At 43.0% G+C, this 18,922-nt stretch overlaps 1 protein-coding gene across 2 annotated transcripts in view; it reads right to left on the minus strand.

The window, feature by feature from the left end:
* Window positions 1-1,582: 1,582 nt before the first annotated feature.
* Stt3B (catalytic subunit 3B of the oligosaccharyltransferase complex) overlaps window positions 1,583-18,922 on the minus strand; it is a 52,516-nt gene continuing 35,176 nt past the window's right edge. The window contains exons 10-15 of one of the 2 annotated variants that reach the window (XM_045750986.2): window positions 18,177-18,522; window positions 13,108-13,221; window positions 11,892-12,016; window positions 10,249-10,336; window positions 6,952-6,972; window positions 2,998-4,375 (exon numbers count right to left, since the gene is read on the minus strand). In XM_045750986.2, the coding sequence (XP_045606942.1) occupies window positions 4,295-4,375; window positions 6,952-6,972; window positions 10,249-10,336; window positions 11,892-12,016; window positions 13,108-13,221; window positions 18,177-18,522 (775 nt within the window). In that variant the 3' untranslated portion in view covers window positions 2,998-4,294. Of the gene's footprint in view, window positions 4,376-6,951; window positions 6,973-10,248; window positions 10,337-11,891; window positions 12,017-13,107; window positions 13,222-18,176; window positions 18,523-18,922 lie in introns of both variants that reach the window. The other variant, XM_045750988.2, reaches the window with a different exon arrangement.

Consider the following 18,922-nt stretch of genomic DNA (forward strand, 5'->3'; position numbering starts at 1 on the left):
GCACTCCTCTAAGAAACATTAAAAATTTGTGTAGTATAATGAAATACTGTACTTGAAGGTTCCCCTGCAAGATAAACTAGAGGGTTGCAGAATGTTATCTCTTGTTCGACAGTCTGTTCCCTTTAGCCAGTTAAATAAATTCCATTTGTGCCTGGGTGCAAGTGACAATGAACCCAGCAAGTTTTCTTGCTATTGCTGATGCTGTACACGTTACTATGGCAGTATGTTCACTCAGAATGACTGACTGCCTAATAAGTGAAAACACATTTTTCACATCTAAAGTAAGGTATCTATTAAAAGTACAAAAGAATTCCAAAATCATACACTGAATGAGCTCAGTTATCCTAAGCCTGCTGAAACAAATATTTGGGTTATCCGGGGAATTTTCAGTTCTGATAATTTTCTGCCAAACTTTGCCGTATCTGAACAAATTTGGATAAATGGAGATTTGACTGGTTAAACAAAGACCGACCGGCATAGAATAATTCAAATTTGGATAATTTTCTGGCAAAACTTCACCATATCCGAATAGAAATTCGGATAACCAAAGATTAGGTTACACAAATTTTCTAGAACTACACATTTCAAGATTACTACATCACACAAGAATACAAACTATAGCAAGGTAAGCTGAAGTTTTTCTTTATATTTTTTTATTTAAAGGGCATATGGAAATAAGAATTATGGCAGCTGTGGTCCAAAAATGTGTGAATGTAGTCATTTTTAGACTTTCCCGAAAGAATTCTGCTTACCTAAATATCTGGCTAATCAGATGGTGGGGGGGCAGGGGGGAATCTCTCGCCATATAATTTGGATAAGAGTCAAACTCCAAATTATTTTATGGCCTACCATCTGGGAGACCAATTGCAACCACATGTAAGCGACTAGTATTCAAACAATGACAAAACAATCACATAACCCCCATTTCACTAGACAATACACGACTACTGCATTTTAATGGCTAAGAGGCGACATGCTTCCAGGGTGAGGGACACGTAAAATAGACAAATTAGTGCTATCTGGCTGAACCAATTATCTAGCATGTTGACCCAGACAAGGGTAAAGTAGGAATTGAGGAGTTGGCACAACTATTGGTCCCTAGTGCCATCCAGTTCCTCAATGGTGACCTGCGTATACTATCTCACGAGTTCGGGCTCCTTGTTCATTATATTCATTAAGACTTTTGACATTTTCTGGATGCATGTAGGATCTACAAAAGTATTTCTGATAGTACTTCTACTGTCAAAATGTTTCAAGGATACTTAAAAAGAGACTACAGTACAGTACACAGATATAACAAATTTAGAAAAAATTTGTCTCGCCTCAAAGGAGTTTGAGGAGTCATGACTACATTATGCTAATTAATTATGGTAGGATTCAGGTAGAGTTCAACGCTAAAAAGGTAGTCATTCGGCACTTGCTATGAATGTGTATTTTAATCCTTAGAAGCAAAGGCTATAGTAGTTTACAAGATTTGAACAACAGGGAAAATGAAAAACATTGTTGAAGTTTAGATATAACCAAAATTAATGCGTAACAGTTTAGAGGATCAGGTTATTATAGGATCAAAATAACACTAAAGTTGGATCCTTATGCATTTATATAAACACAGTAACGTCGTGATAACAACACTGTTCACTCTAATGGAACGTGCTTAACTTGAGGCACCAGAAATAAAGAGAAAATAAAATCAATGGCACAAAAAATTGTGCTGTGCAAAGATTAAAATATCAATAAGTATATTGAATACTAATTTGTATAAATCAATAGTACAAACCCTGTCACCAATACAAAGAAAAATATGACTGCTTTCAATTATTCAACAACAACCCAGTTTCCCCCTTTTAAACAAAATACTTCGTGGTTAGGCAAGTGGATATTGCCACTCCAACATTTATGAATTATAACTCCTCTAACTAAAACTTTTGGAACAGAATTAAAGTTTCATAATAAAATAAATAAAAGCTATAATTTATATACTCTCATAAATGTTCAACATCATATAAAAATCATCTGAACATTCCACAATACTCACATATCACTTCCAGATTTGCAATTACAGCCATCAAGTTTGTGTGGTGTAAAAAAGTAATCACACTTTGCTTCAAAAACAATTGTTATGCAAGCAATGCACTTTGCCTTAATAAATCAATCCTGTATTCACCCACAAGGTAACCCATCATTTTCAAACAAATATGAGATCCCATTTGTGAAAGGGATGCTGTAGTGTACATCTCCTGTGCTACACTACACCTAGACTCATCACCCTCACAATATCGCTCATTATTTACACTCGGCTACTGGGCACTTGTTGCTGCAAACATCCCCAATTAGCAAACTTATCAAAAACACATAAGATTTCACATAAGACTAGAATGTTGAATAATAGAAGTGTTCATGTTGTTTTCTTGTTAGTCTTGCAAATTTACTATAATGTGGCCGTTTGCATGTTCAGTTTGGAGTCTTGCCAATTATCAACTCCTGTTTGCAGTCATTAAGTCACCAACACCATGCAGCCAAAAACATATCAAGATTTGCCACACACAATGTCAAACTATTATTTATTGTCTTTCTTAGGTAGTTATGATGAAAGTACCAAAATAAACACTGGACATTTATTTTCTTATGATAATTAATTTTGATGTCTTACAATGGTGGATACTATATACAGGCATTGTTACACAAGGTTTAGACCGGACACTAATGTTACACACCGTATCTGCTTTCCCGTCATTTAATAATATACTAAGAATTACCGGTATATTCTACAGAGGTGTTGTCACTTCTCAAGATCCACTCCTATAAAACGTGTTCTAGGCATTGTGGGCTAATCCATATCCATATATATATATATATATATATTCAACTTTTTTCCATCTGATACTCTACAGTACTTTTAATTATACACTACATATGATAGGAATGATTTCTTAAACTACTTGAATTACCCCTGTAATTATTACAAAGGTATACATTCCCCAAATGAGGACATCTAAATTTTATTTTGAAATTTTATTTGGACAAAAATATAAGTGCCATACAGTTCACGCCTTAATCTTCCTAGCCTCGGCCAAGTACAAGTTACAATATTATGCCCACAGATTGCATCAATCAATACAGCAATATACAAATAATTTAACCTTAATGCAAAAATTATTTAAATTCAATGACAACAAATTAAACGTATCCACAAGGCCTTAAAAAATATCTTTGCACTTATTATATGGAAATTTAAGAGTTTTCAACAGATAAAGCTCCAACAAAGCTTACTGTGGTATTCATTAATAAAGATAATAGTGTATCCTTGGTTGTAACTGGTATAAGAGGAATCCTTTTTTTACTGTAACATAATATGGAACCTGTACTGTCATTTACAACCAGCCAAGTGTATATTACAGTTCATACCTTAAACTCTATTTATAACAAAACCCTCATTTATCCCAATTTTGCTCCCCACCCACCATTGAGTTAAGCTTACCCAACAAAATTTTAATTAAAAAATATATATTCCCTGCAACACACATTGTAGCCATGTAGCTTTACATGAGAATAACCATAATGACTGCCTTGACAACTGGACACTGACAGGTATTCAGAAATTACATCGAAGAGAACTAATATGATCGACCCCAATGGTTGTAGCTTCACTTCCAATTCATTCATTCATAACAATACCTACATAATCTACAACCCACTTAACAGGAAGATTTATTATCCATGACAAATGTGTGATAAAAACAAAAGAAAAAAAACATTCTGCTAACAGGGCAAGATAATATAGGTACCGCTTAATTTTCAAACCATTACGCCAAAATTAGGCATTATGATACAAAAACGTGTTAAATTATTCAAATGCTTCAGCATGATATATTTCACAGCAAAGCTAAGGCATGGGCTGGCTTCACATCATTCTTCTCCAACTGGCATCAAGGTATGAATATCTGGAAGCATAGTTGCTTGAAGAAGATTTAAGATATTTTATCATAAATACCACATGAACCTTTTTTGGTTTATTACCTATTGTAATCTTCCCAATGCTACTTTACACATTTTCTTTCCACTTCCCCTTTTTTTCTTATTTTTTTTTTTTTATTTATTTTTTTTTGCAAATGCTATCCTTCAAATTATCATGGAAGTACAGTACATCATATTCTTTCACACATCAAAAGTCACATCCTAGCACACACACAAAAGGTGAAAAGTGAAATGGACAATAGAGGAACTAGTAACAAAGTAAAAAGTGGGGAAGAGGATGATTTTATCAGTCAACTACACTCTAAACCTTCTGTAAACCTTATGTAACCTTAGTCTTTGGTCGGTGACCCTTCACGACCACCGGTCTGTTCTTGATGGTGCCTCGGCGTTTCTTGCTTGTCTGTCAGAGACACAGAGACTTATTAACAAATATTACCATGTAATTCAAACTATCATCATTTTCACCAACTTGCACAGGTGAGAGTGAGTTTTACCACACTGGTCAAGTAACATACAATACTGTCATCAAAATGTAATGGGTGCACCAACCAATTAACTTATATATATATATAAAGTAATTTAGGTAAATAATTTGAAAATTAAGCCTTGACTAAGTACAGTACTATAATTTTGTTCAGCATTCCCCAACAGTGTGTTAGGTCTTGTTGAGAAGCTTTACTACCCCTGTGTCAATTCATCACCAAGGAGGTAACAGCAACAAGTAGAAACTACATGCCTAAAGCTACTGGAACAGCAAATTAGCAAGAGGTGGTAGCCACGGAGGAGGAGGAGGACCAGGCCACAGGACGACGACCAGGCCACAAAGGAGGAAGAGGAGGAGGAGGATGTGGCCACAGCAGAGGAGGAGGAGGACCAGGCCAGAGAGGAGGAGGAGGAGGACGAGGACCAGGCCAGACAGGAGGAGGAGGAGGAGGACCAGGCCAGACAGGAGGAGGAGGACCAGGCCAGACAGGAGGAGGAGGACCAGGCCAGACAGGAGGAGGAGGACCAGGCCAGACAGGAGGAGGAGGACCAGGCCAGACAGGAGGAGGAGGAGGAGGAGGACCAGGCCAGACAGGAGGAGGAGGAGGAGGACCAGGCCAGACAGGAGGAGGAGGACGAGGACCAGGCCAGACAGGAGGAGGAGGACGAGGACCAGGCCAGAGAGGAGGAGGAGGAGGAGGAGGACCAGGCCAGAGAGGAGGAGGAGGAGGACCAGGCCAGAGAGGAGGAGGAGGAGGAGGAGGACCAGGCCAGGGAGGAGGAGGACCAAGCCAGAGAGGAGGAGGAGGAGGACGAGGACCAGGCCAGAGAGGAGGAGAAGGAGGAGGATGAGGACCAGGCCAGAGAGGAGGAGGAGGACGAGGACCAGGCCAGAGGAGGAGGAGGACGAGGACCAGGCCAGAGAGGAGGAGGAGGAGGAGGACCAGGCCAGAGAGGAGGAGGAGGACGAGGACCAGGCCAGAGAGGAGGAGGAGGACGAGGACCAGGCCAGAAAGGAGGAGGAGGAGGAGGAGGAGGAGGACCAGGCCAGAGAGGAGGAGGAGGACGAGGACCAGGCCAGAGAGGAGGAGGAGGACGAGGACCAGGCCAGAGAGGAGGAGGACGAGGACCAGGCCAGAGAGGAGGAGGACGAGGACCAGGCCAGAGAGGAGGAGGACGACGAGGACCAGGCCAGAGAGGAGGAGGAGGACGAGGACCAGGCCAGAGAGGAGGAGGAGGACGAGGACCAGGCCAGAAAGGAGGAGGAGGAGGAGGAGGAGGAGGACCAGGCCAGAGAGGAGGAGGAGGACAAGGACCAGGCCAGAGAGGAGGAGGAGGAGGAGGACCAGGCCAGAGAGGAGGAGGACGAGGACCAGGCCAGAGAGGAGGAGGACGACGAGGACCAGGCCAGAGAGGAGGAGGAGGACGAGGACCAGGCCAGAGAGGAGGAGGAGGACGAGGACCAGGCCAGAGAGGAGGAGGAGGACGAGGACCAGGCCAGAGAGGAGGAGGAGGACGAGGACCAGGCCAGAGAGGAGGAGGAGGACGAGGACCAGGCCAGAGAGGAGGAGGAGGACGAGGACCAGGCCAGAGAGGAGGAGGAGGAGGAGGACCAGGCCAGAGAGGAGGAGGAGGACGAGGACCAGGCCAGAGAGGAGGAGGAGGAGGACCAGGCCAGAGAGGAGGAGGAGGAGGACCAGGCCAGAGAGGAGGAGGAGGAGGACCAGGCCAGAGAGGAGGAGGAGGAGGACCAGGCCAGAGAGGAGGAGGAGGAGGACCAGGCCAGAGAGGAGGAGGAGGAGGACCAGGCCAGAGAGGAGGAGGAGGAGGACCAGGCCAGAGAGGAGGAGGAGGAGGACCAGGCCAGAGAGGAGGAGGAGGAGGACCAGGCCAGAGAGGAGGAGGAGGAGGACCAGGCCAGAGAGGAGGAGGAGGAGGAGGAGGACCAGGCCAGAGAGGAGGAGGAGGAGGAGGAGGACCAGGCCAGAGAGGAGGAGGAGGAGGAGGACCAGGCCAGAGGAGGAGGAGGAGGACCAGGCCAGAGGAGGAGGAGGAGGACCAGGCCAGAGGAGGAGGAGGACCAGGCCAGAGAGGAGGATGAGGAGGACCAGGCCAGAGAGGAGGATGAGGAGGACCAGGCCAGAGAGGAGGAGGAGGAGGACCAGGCCAGAGAGGAGGAGGAGGAGGACCAGGCCAGAGAGGAGGAGGACCAGGCCAGAGAGGAGGAGGAGGAGGACCAGGCCAGAGAGGATACATCTGCTGACTTTACCTATTGACCAAACTATATTTTATTAGCAAAAAATAATCTAACAGCTGTAGCATTAGTGTCCTTAATCATATATAACACAAATTAAATGTAAACTCAGAGAAATGATAAATCACAGCAGATATTTTCTCACAATAAGAGTAGAGAGAATGTTAAGAGAAAGGACCTGGTCACTATGCATCTTTCAACACAAGGATCATCATCAGTCAAACGTAACCTTTACTTACGTCGTGATCACTATACAGCTCCTGGTCAATGTGGAAATGAGAAAATTATCCATTAGGGCAAATTAAATAAAGACTAATACAGGGAACTGATAATTATTATATGTGAACTAGGCTTTAATTTAACCCCTTTATTACACTGTAAACTCAACTAAACAAAAGGCTAAGGTAATTATAGCATTTTCAATTTCATCAAGGCAAAAATTCTTAACTGCTGTAATCACAAGGATACGTAACCAACCAAAACAAATTTCATGGGACAAAGGCACGTAAAGCTATTCAGTGCTAAAGGCTAAACCAACACAGCGAGCAACCACCACACCAAGACCACTACAACTACCCCTTGTCTAACAACAACACTACAATTTAGTCCATTACTGTATAGTCTTTACTGCTTGTATTGTCCAACACAGTCATAATAATTATTACTTTCCACCTGAAGATGGAGGATCACAAAAAGACTACATATAACAGCATAACAGAATTCTCAACTATTGTCAGTAGATACCAAGAGATTAGCATAAGTATTTGGCAAGAATACAACAATTTTCTCTTGCATGTGCTCGCTCGCTCACTCGCTCTCTCATTATCTCTCACACACTCCCTCTTGCACTCACTCTCCCTCCCTCTCCCACTCTCTCTCCCACTCTCCCTCCCTCTCCCACTCTCTCTCCCACTCTCCCTCCCTCCCTCTCCCACTCTCTCTCTCCCTCTCCCACTCTCTCTCTCTCTCTCCCACTCTCCCTCCCTCCCTCTCCCACTCTCTCTCTCTCTCTCTCTCTCTCTCCCTCCCTCCTCTCCCACTCTCTCTCTCTCTCTCTCTCTCTCCCTCCCTCCCTCTCCCACTCTCTCTCTCTCTCTCCCTCCCTCCCTCTCCCACTCTCTCTCTCTCTCCCTCCCTCTCCCACTCTCATCTCTCTCTCCCTCCCTCCCTCCCTCTCCCACTCTCTCTCCCTCCCTCCCTCCCTCTCCCACTCTCTCTCTCTCCCTCCCTCTCCCACTCTCTCTCTCTCTCTCCCTCCCTCTCCCACTCTCTCTCTCTCCCTCCCTCTCCCACTCTCCCTCCCTCCCTCCCTCTCCCACTCTCTCTCTCTCCCTCCCTCTCCCACTCTCTCTCTCTCCCTCCCTCTCCCACTCTCTCTCTCTCCCTCCCTCTCCCACTCTCTCTCTCTCCCTCCCTCTCCCACTCTCTCTCTCTCCCTCCCTCTCCCACTCTCTCTCTCTCCCTCCCTCTCCCACTCTCTCTCTCTCCCTCCCTCTCCCACTCTCTCTCTCTCCCTCCCTCTCCCACTCTCTCTCTCTCCCTCCCTCTCCCACTCTCTCTCTCTCCCTCCCTCTCCCACTCTCTCTCTCTCTCTCCCCTCTCCCACTCTCTCTCTCTCCCTCCCTCTCCCACTCTCTCTCTCTCCCTCCCTCTCCCTCCCTCTCCCACTCTCTCTCTCTCTCCCTCCCTCTCCCACTCTCTCTCTCTCCCTCCCTCTCCCACTCTCTCTCTCTCCCTCCCTCTCCCACTCTCTCTCTCTCCCTCCCTCTCCCACTCTCTCTCTCTCCCTCCCTCTCCCACTCTCTCTCTCTCCCTCCCTCTCCCACTCTCTCTCTCTCCCTCCCTCTCCCACTCTCTCTCTCTCCCTCCCTCTCCCACTCTCTCTCTCTCCCTCCCTCTCCCACTCTCTCTCTCTCCCTCCCTCTCCCACTCTCTCTCTCTCCCTCCCTCTCCCACTCTCTCTCTCTCCCTCCCTCTCCCACTCTCTCTCTCTCCCTCCCTCTCTCTCCCTCCCTCTCTCTCCCTCCCTCTCTCTCCCTCCCTCTCCCTCCCTCTCCCACTCTCTCTCTCTCTCTCCCTCCCTCTCCCACTCTCTCTCTCTCCCTCCCTCTCCCACTCTCTCTCTCTCCCTCCCTCTCCCACTCTCTCCCTCCCTCTCCCACTCTCTCTCTCTCCCTCCCTCTCCCACTCTCTCCCTCCCTCTCCCTCTCTCTCTCCCTCCCTCTCCCACTCTCTCTCTCTCCCTCCCTCTCCCACTCTCTCTCTCTCTCTCTCTCTCACTCTCTCCCTCCCTCCCTCTCCCACTCTCTCTCTCTCCCTCCCTCTCCCACTCTCTCTCTCTCTCCCTCCCTCTCCCACTCTCTCCCACTCTCTCTCTCTCCCTCCCTCTCCCACTCTCTCTCTCTCCCTCCCTCTCCCACTCTCTCTCTCTCCCTCCCTCTCCCACTCTCTCTCTCTCCCTCCCTCTCCCACTCTCTCTCTCTCCCTCCCTCTCCCACTCTCTCTCTCTCCCTCCCTCTCTCTCCCTCCCTCTCTCTCCCTCCCTCTCCCACTCTCTCTCTCTCCCTCCCTCTCCCACTCTCTCTCTCTCTCTCCCTCCCTCTCCCACTCTCTCTCTCTCCCTCCCTCTCCCACTCTCTCTCTCTCCCTCCCTCTCCCACTCTCTCCCTCCCTCTCCACTCTCTCTCTCTCCCTCCCTCTCCCACTCTCTCCCTCCCTCTCCCTCTCTCTCTCCCTCCCTCTCCCACTCTCTCTCTCTCCCTCCCTCTCCCACTCTCTCTCTCTCTCTCTCTCTCACTCTCTCCCTCCCTCCCTCTCCCACTCTCTCTCTCTCCCTCCCTCTCCCACTCTCTCTCTCTCCCTCCCTCTCCCACTCTCTCCCTCCCTCTCCCACTCTCTCTCTCTCCCTCCCTCCCTCTCCCACTCTCTCTCTCTCCCTCCCTCTCCCACTCTCTCTCTCTCCCTCCCTCCTTCTCCCACTCTCTCTCTCTCCCTCCCTCTCCCTCCCTCCCTCTCCCACTCTCTCTCTCTCCCTCCCTCTCCCACTCTCTCTCCCTCCCTCTCCCACTCTCTCTCCCTCCCTCTCCCACTCTCTCTCTCTCCCTCCCACTCTCTCTCCCTCCCTCTCCCACTCTCTCTCCCTCCCTCTCCCACTCTCTCTCTCTCTCCCACTCTCTCTCCCTCCCTCTCCCACTCTCTCTCCCTCCCTCTCCCACTCTCTCTCCCTCCCTCTCCCACTCTCTCTCCCTCCCTCTCCCACACTCTCTCCCTCCCTCTCCCACTCTCTCTCCCTCCCTCTCCCACTCTCTCTCCCTCCCTCTCCCACTCTCTCTCCCTCTCTCTCTCTCTCTCTCTCTCTCTCTCTCTCTCTCTCTCTCTCTCTCTCTCTCTCTCTCTCTCTCTCTCTCTCTCTCTCTCTCTCTCCCTCTCCCACTCTCTCTCTCTCTCCCACTCTCTCTCTCTGTTTTACAAAAATGTTCTATCTTCAATACATCTTCCTTGTCTGATTCAAAAATATAACTAACTTTCAGCAATACCTTTTTAGTGAGATAGACATTCCTCCGCTTAACCTTCCGCTGTGACACTGGGATGCGTGGTCGGTTGAACTCATCAGGCTTTTTAACTCTGAGTCAACAAAATAGTAATACAAATTAATGGTCAATAATACAAGATTAGTTCAAATCCAAAGCCATTTATAAAATTGCTCCGTGAATTTTTTTTTAAATAGAAATTAGACAACTTGAGTGTGAGAAAATCCACAGGGGTCAGGACGAGGATTGGAACCTATGTAACTTGAGTATGTCTACAGCTTTGTGCAACCAACCCACACATCTGGAAATGTCGTGATGACCTTTCCCACCATCCTCAACCAAAATGTAATGAAGAATAAACCAAGCTGTGGAGAGGATGGGGTTGGATGGGGAGTGGGTGTCAAGATAGGATATATATAAATGAGAATGCCAAATAATTTAACATTGTACAATCAATGCCTAAATCTTGAGCAGCTATAATCTGTAGTCTAAATCTAAATGGGAAAAATTGAGATAATGTAATGAGATAATGATAATGAAAATTCAAATAATTTACTCTTCCAAACTTTGAATCTATACAGATTTGGGTGCTGATATGAATCATCAGCATTAACTGTCATTTTCCACACATTAGTATCACATATTGCTTTAATGTGCAATAGAAGTCCAACAACAGGGACTCATTATCTCTCTCTCATGTGGACCATACACGTGGTCTTTAGCAGCTGCGTCACCTCATTACCACACCTGGATCAGGGGTCACATCACTCAAGTTCTTTACGAGCAGTGCAGCCTCCTCACACAGACACACCTGCCTTCACACACATGCACAAGAAATACTCAAAGTACAGAGATTTGCAACAAGGCAAGTAAGTGCCCAAGCAAATATTCTAAGCTAGGAGGACAGGATACCGAACTCAAGCTAACAATTCTAAGCCAAAGGATAAAATTTGCTACAATCACTTTTTTTGGACGATGGTTATGGCATGAACCACAGCACCAGGGGACCAAGCAGAGACCACATCGACCATCCAACCAATCACATGAAGGTTATAATGGCTCTGCTTCTCAGCATTTTACCTTTGCTTGCAAATTACCTTGGTGAAAAATATGAATGTTTTTCTTCTTTAGTGTGTGTGTGTGCAAATTTCAGTCTTTTAACATTGAAAAATAAATGAAAATGTTGAAATGTTCACAAACATTTGTATATTCTGTGCTGCAATGTGTACTCTATTATTAATACACCTTTATGTTGCATGAATACTCTACAATGTTCATTAGCAAGCAATCTGACACCAAATATAGTTATAACCAAGAAAACAACTTGGAAAACAAAAAAAAATAACATTTCAAGCGTCTAAACTGGGCTTCGAGTGAATGTTTATGCATGGGTATTCACCGAGGTGAAGGAGTATTAATGTTAATAAACCCTAAAATTTAACATTAAATTTTGCTTAGTTTAAAAACATGCCTAATACGGTACCTTAATAGCATTCACCATCCATGAAAGCATCCAATTTGGTCCTCAATGAGATACTTAAGGAAACCTTCCCAGAACAAGCCTGTGTGGGGTGTATGGGAATAGACATGTACAGATTTGGGGGTCTACAATACTTTTAACAAAATATAATCAAGATAAAAATGATTACCTGTAGATTCGCACCAACCAGTGCTCCGTAGTGTAAGCCTCCTCCAAATATGTCAACTTAAAGTCTTTATTGCCAATGACAGTGTTACGAGTGCGGTCAAAGCCAGGAGGAGTTCTGAAGTCCAACTGCAAGCAAATTAAACATATCAGTAAAAAAAAATTATAAGATAACTGAAAACAATATATCATATTCACCCAAATTCACATCGTAAGTCAGCAACCCAGGCAAGATATTGTGACGATAATCTCTTTCAAGAGAGATTGAGCCTGCTCTTCCCTACATAAATACGTCAAAATACAAGATACTATATACAAGATACGTTCACCAAGTATCGCCAAACGTTTTGCCCAGAGAGCAAATCGTACCCCAACACCTGGCCACCGCCGTAACCAGCTAACTGCTCATCCTCTGCCTGCCTGTTGCTGATTGGCTGGTGTCTCGTCGCACCTGCTCTCCGCCACCACCACAAGTCGACGTCTGGGCTGCAGTGCGCCAGTCTCGTCAGAATATCTCAGTGCTCCATGCAGTTGACATCTCTCGCTGGTAGACTAAGCCTTGGCTTTCGTGTACTAAGGGAGGTGGCAGCTCGAAGCCAGTATTCCAGCACTCATATTTTATTTTGCTATCACTGTAACTTACTTGTCTTAGCGTAACTTTTCATTTGCCAGTGATTATAATGTTATTTTGTTTGTTGACTTGTCCTGCATATTTTTATGAGATTGCCTTTATTCATGTCTTGTTTTCTAGAGTAATTAAAATTTCATTGTTTATATACTTGTGTTTTGTGTGTCTTCCCATTACCTTACCACAGACGAAAGGACCAACTTTTCTCTTTTTTTTTTTTGTCATGTGACGAGGCCCTGCCCCTAGCTTTTGAAACAGCCGAACACCAACGCTTTACCGTCACAATATACAGTCTTACAGTTCCTTCTCTTTGTGACCGACACTGTATATAGTCCTGTCTCCGCCATTGTTATATTTTAACTTGTCAGAAACTGCTTAATTTTGAAAGGCATCAGGTTCCTAACATTATTTGAATTCAGTAAGATCCAGTAATTCAAAAGCATGTTCTCAGAGGAGACAGTCCATGTTGTTGCCAAGACAACAGACTTTTAGAGCATCTCACTTCATGCGAGATCTGTCAAAAGACCAATGACAACATTCGTCTTTGTTCTCTTAACTTAACCTTCAATAAAATAAAACCTTAACAACTCACCTTCAATTCTCCAAATCTATAGTAAGATAACTTGTACATAAGGCAATTCAAGAGAGTTGCTGATCCCTGGGAATCCACTCTGAACTCTCCACGATCAGTGAAATAATCACTTTCCTGAAAGATGACAAGTTTGCTATTACTCTCCAATTCAAATATTTTCTATATTCTAAATACTGTACTAGCTTTGCCTTTAAATGAAATTAAAATAATTATTAAAAAAAATATATACTTAAGTATCAATTAGTCAATACACTACAATTAAATTTAAACAGCAACAAATTTGTAACTTAAAAAAATTATGGAAAGCAAAGGGTGGAATGATTTGTACAGTACAGTAGAGTATATATATGGATAAAATTATAAAATAAAGGAAATACAAGGTATTAAATATATCAACACAAAATTGAACACAAAACAATGTACATAAATTGGATTAGTTTTGATCCATGAAAGAAAACACTGGTTTGCAAACGGTAGTTGAATTCTGGAACCTATTACCAGGTACAATAGCCCTGGGAAGACTAGACTGTTTAAAGCATAGGTTAGCCACGTATATAAGTGAGTTTGGGTGGTTATAACTAGGAGTGGTTTTGTGAGCTAATTTTCTTATATTTCTTTGGCATCTTTGTTTAGTTCGTTTAAATGTATGACCTCTTGTTCTTGAAGTTCCGGGTCTCAGAACAAAAATGGTGGCCAAACCACTTGTGGACGTTCAGGGATTGAACGCCGACCCACATGAAACGAGACGTCACTCTACCATCCAGTCCAAGTGGTTGGTGTACAGGTTCCTGAGCCTATTGAGCTTTATCATATCTGCTAATGTGTTCCATTTGTTAACTACTCTAACACTGACAAAATTCTTTTCACTGTCTATGTGGCTTATTTGGGTACTCGGTTTCCACCTGTGTCCCACAGTGTGTGTATACACTGTGTGATACTGAGGTTCCCCCCACCCCCCCCAAGGTTGAACTACTGACCTTCCTCAGCATGCAATTCTATAACAGTCGATTAACTTTCGAGTACCTACTTACTGCTAGGTGAACAGAAGCATTAGATAAAAGGAAACATACCCAATCACTTCTGTCCCACCCGGGATTCCCGTTTTTTTTTTTTTTTTTTTTTTTTTTTTTTTTTTTGAGATATATACAAGAGTTGTTACATTCTTGTACAGCCACTAGTACGCGTAGCGTTTCGGGCAAGTCCTTAATCCTATGGTCCCTGGAATACGATCCCCTGCCGCGAATAATCGTTTTTTCATCCAAGTACACATTTTACTGTTGCGTTAAACAGAGGCTACAGTTAAGGAATTGCGCCCAGTAAATCCTCCCCGGCCAGGATACGAACCCATGACATAGCGCTCGTGGAACGCCAGGCGAGTGTCTTACCACTACACCACGGAGACTGTTTATGAATCAAGAATGAACCCAACTGTACTACCAAGCCCCATGGTAAAGTGCTCGGCACAGGTACGGGGAGCGGGGTACGTACGGCTCGGGGAGCCAGTCGGCCGAGCGGACAGCACGTTGGACTTGTGATCCTGTGGTCCCGGGTTCGATCCCGGGCGCCGGCGAGAAACAATGGGCAGAGTTTCTTTCACCCTATGCCCCTGTTACCTAGCAGTAAAATAGGTACCTGGGTGTTAGTCAGCTGTCACGGGCTGCTTCCTGGGGGTGGAGGCCTGGTCGAGGACCGGGCCGCGGGGACACTAAAGCCCCGAAATCATCTCAAGATAACCTCAAGATAACCTCAAGGTGACTCTCAAACAAGGTTCCAGTTTCAATATCCAATCAATAAGGACAAACATTTTGCCACATTTCCGTACACCTGATGGCTCTGTTCACCTAGCAGTAAGAACCTGGTAGTTAAGCAACTGTTGTGGATTGCATCCAGAGTGAGCTCACTGGCCTAAAGGGGCCTCAATAAGCCTAATATGCTTCATGCCATGATGATGGAAAACCATATTGTAGAAAAAATGCACTAATGAACTGAAATGTTCATGACTGATCAAAACTACCCTCTCAGTAAAGCCCAATATTTTAACAACTTCTGCAAATTTATTTTTTTGTCTCGCAACACTGTTTAACATTAATCCCGTCACTCGCTATAAGACCTCTCTCTCTCCATTCACCTTCATTACCACTGGGCATTTAATAGTTTACCATTCATTTTTGTTTTCAATGTGTATAACTTGACAGTACAATGTGCAACAAAACCTGTCATAGAAAAAAATTAAACTACTGAAGGCATATTGGTCCATGTGAGGCAGCCTATTTACTCAACTAAATTCATTCATATTTATGTCTAACTTTGCTTTAAACAATCAAGCAATCCCAGATATTATGTTACCTACTAATCTGTTTTATAAATCAACAAACACTTACTAAACTAATCTTTTCTAAATCTAAATTTATCTAATCTGAATCCAATGTTTATTGTTCAATTTTGTGTAAATATATTTAACACATTATTATAACAATTCATCCATTTGTATACTGTACTGTAATTCAAATCATATCACTCCTTACTCTTTACCTTTCTAGTGAATGTAAATTAAGCTTTCTTAATCTATTCATATAGAAGATTTTAGGATTAAATGTCATCCTTCTCTGTGCCCATTCAGTAGTATGGCGTCCAACACTGGACTGCATCATTTAAATAGGTCCTAACCAGAGCCAGATAAAGCTGAAAAATAATATGACGTCTTCTTGCTAGCACATCCACAAGTTCTAGTATCCTATTGGCCTTATGCCATACATTTTTTAATTATCTTTTTTTTGGGCTTAAAATCCTTAATAATCACGATTCCCAGATCCTAACACGCATTCAGATTGTTATTTCATTTTAACATTGTCCAGCTGACATCTGGTACTGTAAACCATTGTTATTACCTGTATTGTTTCATAGCTATTTATAATCTTGTGATTTAATTTGAGCCCTATGTTTGTAGCTGCAAATCTACAACCGTTGCAGTGTCTAAATCTTTTTCGTATATGATGCATGGTAAACAGTACATGTCCTACAGTACTCCACTTATAACAGAAAGTGGAGTTATATAACAAAGTTCCCATTCAAACTAATCTATTTATGATAATTCTATTTGCTTTGAACTAACGATGCCCTATTCCAAGTTAGGACAACCCCTATTATACCATATGCCTCTATTTTTATAATGAATCTTTAAAGAGGCACAGTATCAAAGGCTTTGCTAAGCACTGGATATAAAATGTCAATCCCATCCCATTTCAACTGCTTAAAATATACAGGAAGAGTAAATTTTTGTAAACTATCAGCCATTAGTATAACCAAGTTGTGAACCCTTTATTAATCTGTTTTTACACATGTAAACAAATGCCTTTTGCATTGATAGTTGCAAGAACATTTCCAACTTTCCAACAATGGACACTAAGTTAATAGGCTGATAGTTTGATGCAACTGATCAATCTCATAAAAATTGGCACAACATTCACAACTCTAAGTCACTTGTCAAACAGCCACTGTTTGACAAGTGACTTATTAAATACGCAAGACAAAGGCTTGCTAAGCTCTGCTATACTGCAGCCTTTTTTAAGCACCCTGATACCTACATTGTCTGGTCCTAGCAACTTCTTGCACTAAGTTTTCAATTTGTTTAAAGATGTCAATCCCGGTAACCACTAGTCACTTTACCATCTACATACATTTATTCACTTACAGAAATAATATTTACTACAACAATTAAAAAAGGGGGTTATCTTACAATCTATTGTGTAATTTGCTCCCCCCTCCCCCTTTTTTTTTTATACCTTTTCAGTGCTAACACCAAATTTTGATATTGTTAAGCTTAAGCAATTAGGGTCTTCCACTTTCAGGAGATAAAGATCGTTAGGCTTAAAGAGGTTCCCCCTGGCCAATGATTGACCACCTCAGGATGCAACCAACAATGGTTCCCCAACTGCTAGATGAACAGAGGCATCCAGTGTATGGAAATGTATCCCAACATTTTGCTCTGCATGAAAATTGAACTCTGTTCCAATCTGCAAGCTGACTGCACTATAGGGGAAACATTTTCATAGGTAATAAGAATAATCAAGATTAATTGAAAACACATGCCTCTATAGTGGTACATAGTGTGTTTGCAAATCCATTGGGTAAACATTTGTTTTAACAAATGGGTGAGCTCAGTTATCCGCAGCCTGCCGAAGCAAATAATTGGGCCATCTGGCCAAAACTTCATGCAGATAACTTTCTGGTAAAACTTTGCTATATCAGCACAGAAAACCGGATAACCAGAAATTACATTACATAAATTTTCAAGAACTACACATCAAGATCTACAGTATCAAACAAAATGAGGAACTACAAGGTAAGTTGAAGCTTCTGTTTTAAATTATATTTTTGATTTATAGTGTGGGTGGAAATTTGAATTATGTTTGTGGTACAAAATATTGCAAATACTGTACGGTAATTTTTGGACTTTCTCGGTAAGAATTCTGCTTATCCGGATATCTGACTTAATTGGTGAGGGGTCCTTCTCATATAGTCCGGATAAGTGAGCAACCCGCTCTTGCCCAAGACAGCACATATACAACTTACTGCTTATAGTAACTATTTCACTTATAAATAAGTACATGTGTGACATTCTCTAAGCCATATTTTTTTTTCAAGGCAAAATTTGACAATATCCCGAGTTACTATACAATTTTAAATATTTTATTTTTGTTTTATTTTTATAAAACTGTAATATCAATATAGGTATAGGTTCAGTACTAATTGTAATATCTTAACATACTAAGAAGGTTAGGTTAAGTGGTGGTTTTCTATTCAGCTTTTCAAGGTAAACTCAAATATTCACAATAAATTAGTATGTCATATATGCATTTATTCATAAGCAAGATATTGACTATAAGCAAGTGCGAGAACGGGTTGCAACGAGCTTAGACAGCATCTAACTTTCAAAAAGTGAGCTTTGGTTCAAGAGGTCATTGAGGCTGGCTATAACACAGTCGGCTCACAGAACTCGACTAACGTCTCTCAAGTGCAATAAATTCATCAAGATAAACCATCACAATTAAACTCATTTTTTTCCTTACTTTTATGTCTTTTGGATGTTCGCCCTCTGCAATCCTCACCATCCACAGGAACTTGTTTATATCATCACCGGAGTACCCAATGACACCACCAAATATCACAAGCACATAGTCCACGTCAAGTGCGGTCATTATGTCGTAGGCGGCAGTTTCATTGGAGGACATGGCCTTTCCTACTAGGGCTATGTGAGAATTATTCCAGGTGTTGTTGTCAACTAGAGTAGTTCTATTTGCCATTCCAGCTATCTGGTAGCCATAATCCCACCAGGACATTACTCTAGCATCAGTGTCGGTGTTTTGCGCTAACCAGTAGTATGCCTCACGAAAATCGTCTAAAATCTGTCTGCTCCTGCAAATGAAATAGAACCTTTGTTAAGACATTATATTTTTTTTAAATAACATTATAAATTTGTAAATAACTACAGAAATAATGGAAACCAGTCAGAACCTGGCTCCCTTATAGAGGTGCAGAGAGCAAATTGACTCATTTCACTGGGATAGCACCTAGAAGTCAGAGAAGCCTTACACACAACTGCTGCAGTCACAAGAATCAAAGCCTTCAAACTGCCAAACAACTTCCCAAACAATTCAACCAAAACCAAATATTCCATTTTATAAAACTATTCTATAAAATTATTATAAAACTATATTTGATAAACCAAACAGTTCACTCAAAACTAGTTTAAACTCCTAAGTACTGATTGCTGCCATCAGACTGGACGGTCCAACCATTTGGACCGTCCAGTCCA

Source organism: Procambarus clarkii, chromosome 52, assembly GCF_040958095.1.
Source record: "Procambarus clarkii isolate CNS0578487 chromosome 52, FALCON_Pclarkii_2.0, whole genome shotgun sequence".
Lineage (NCBI taxonomy): Eukaryota > Metazoa > Arthropoda > Malacostraca > Decapoda > Cambaridae > Procambarus > Procambarus clarkii.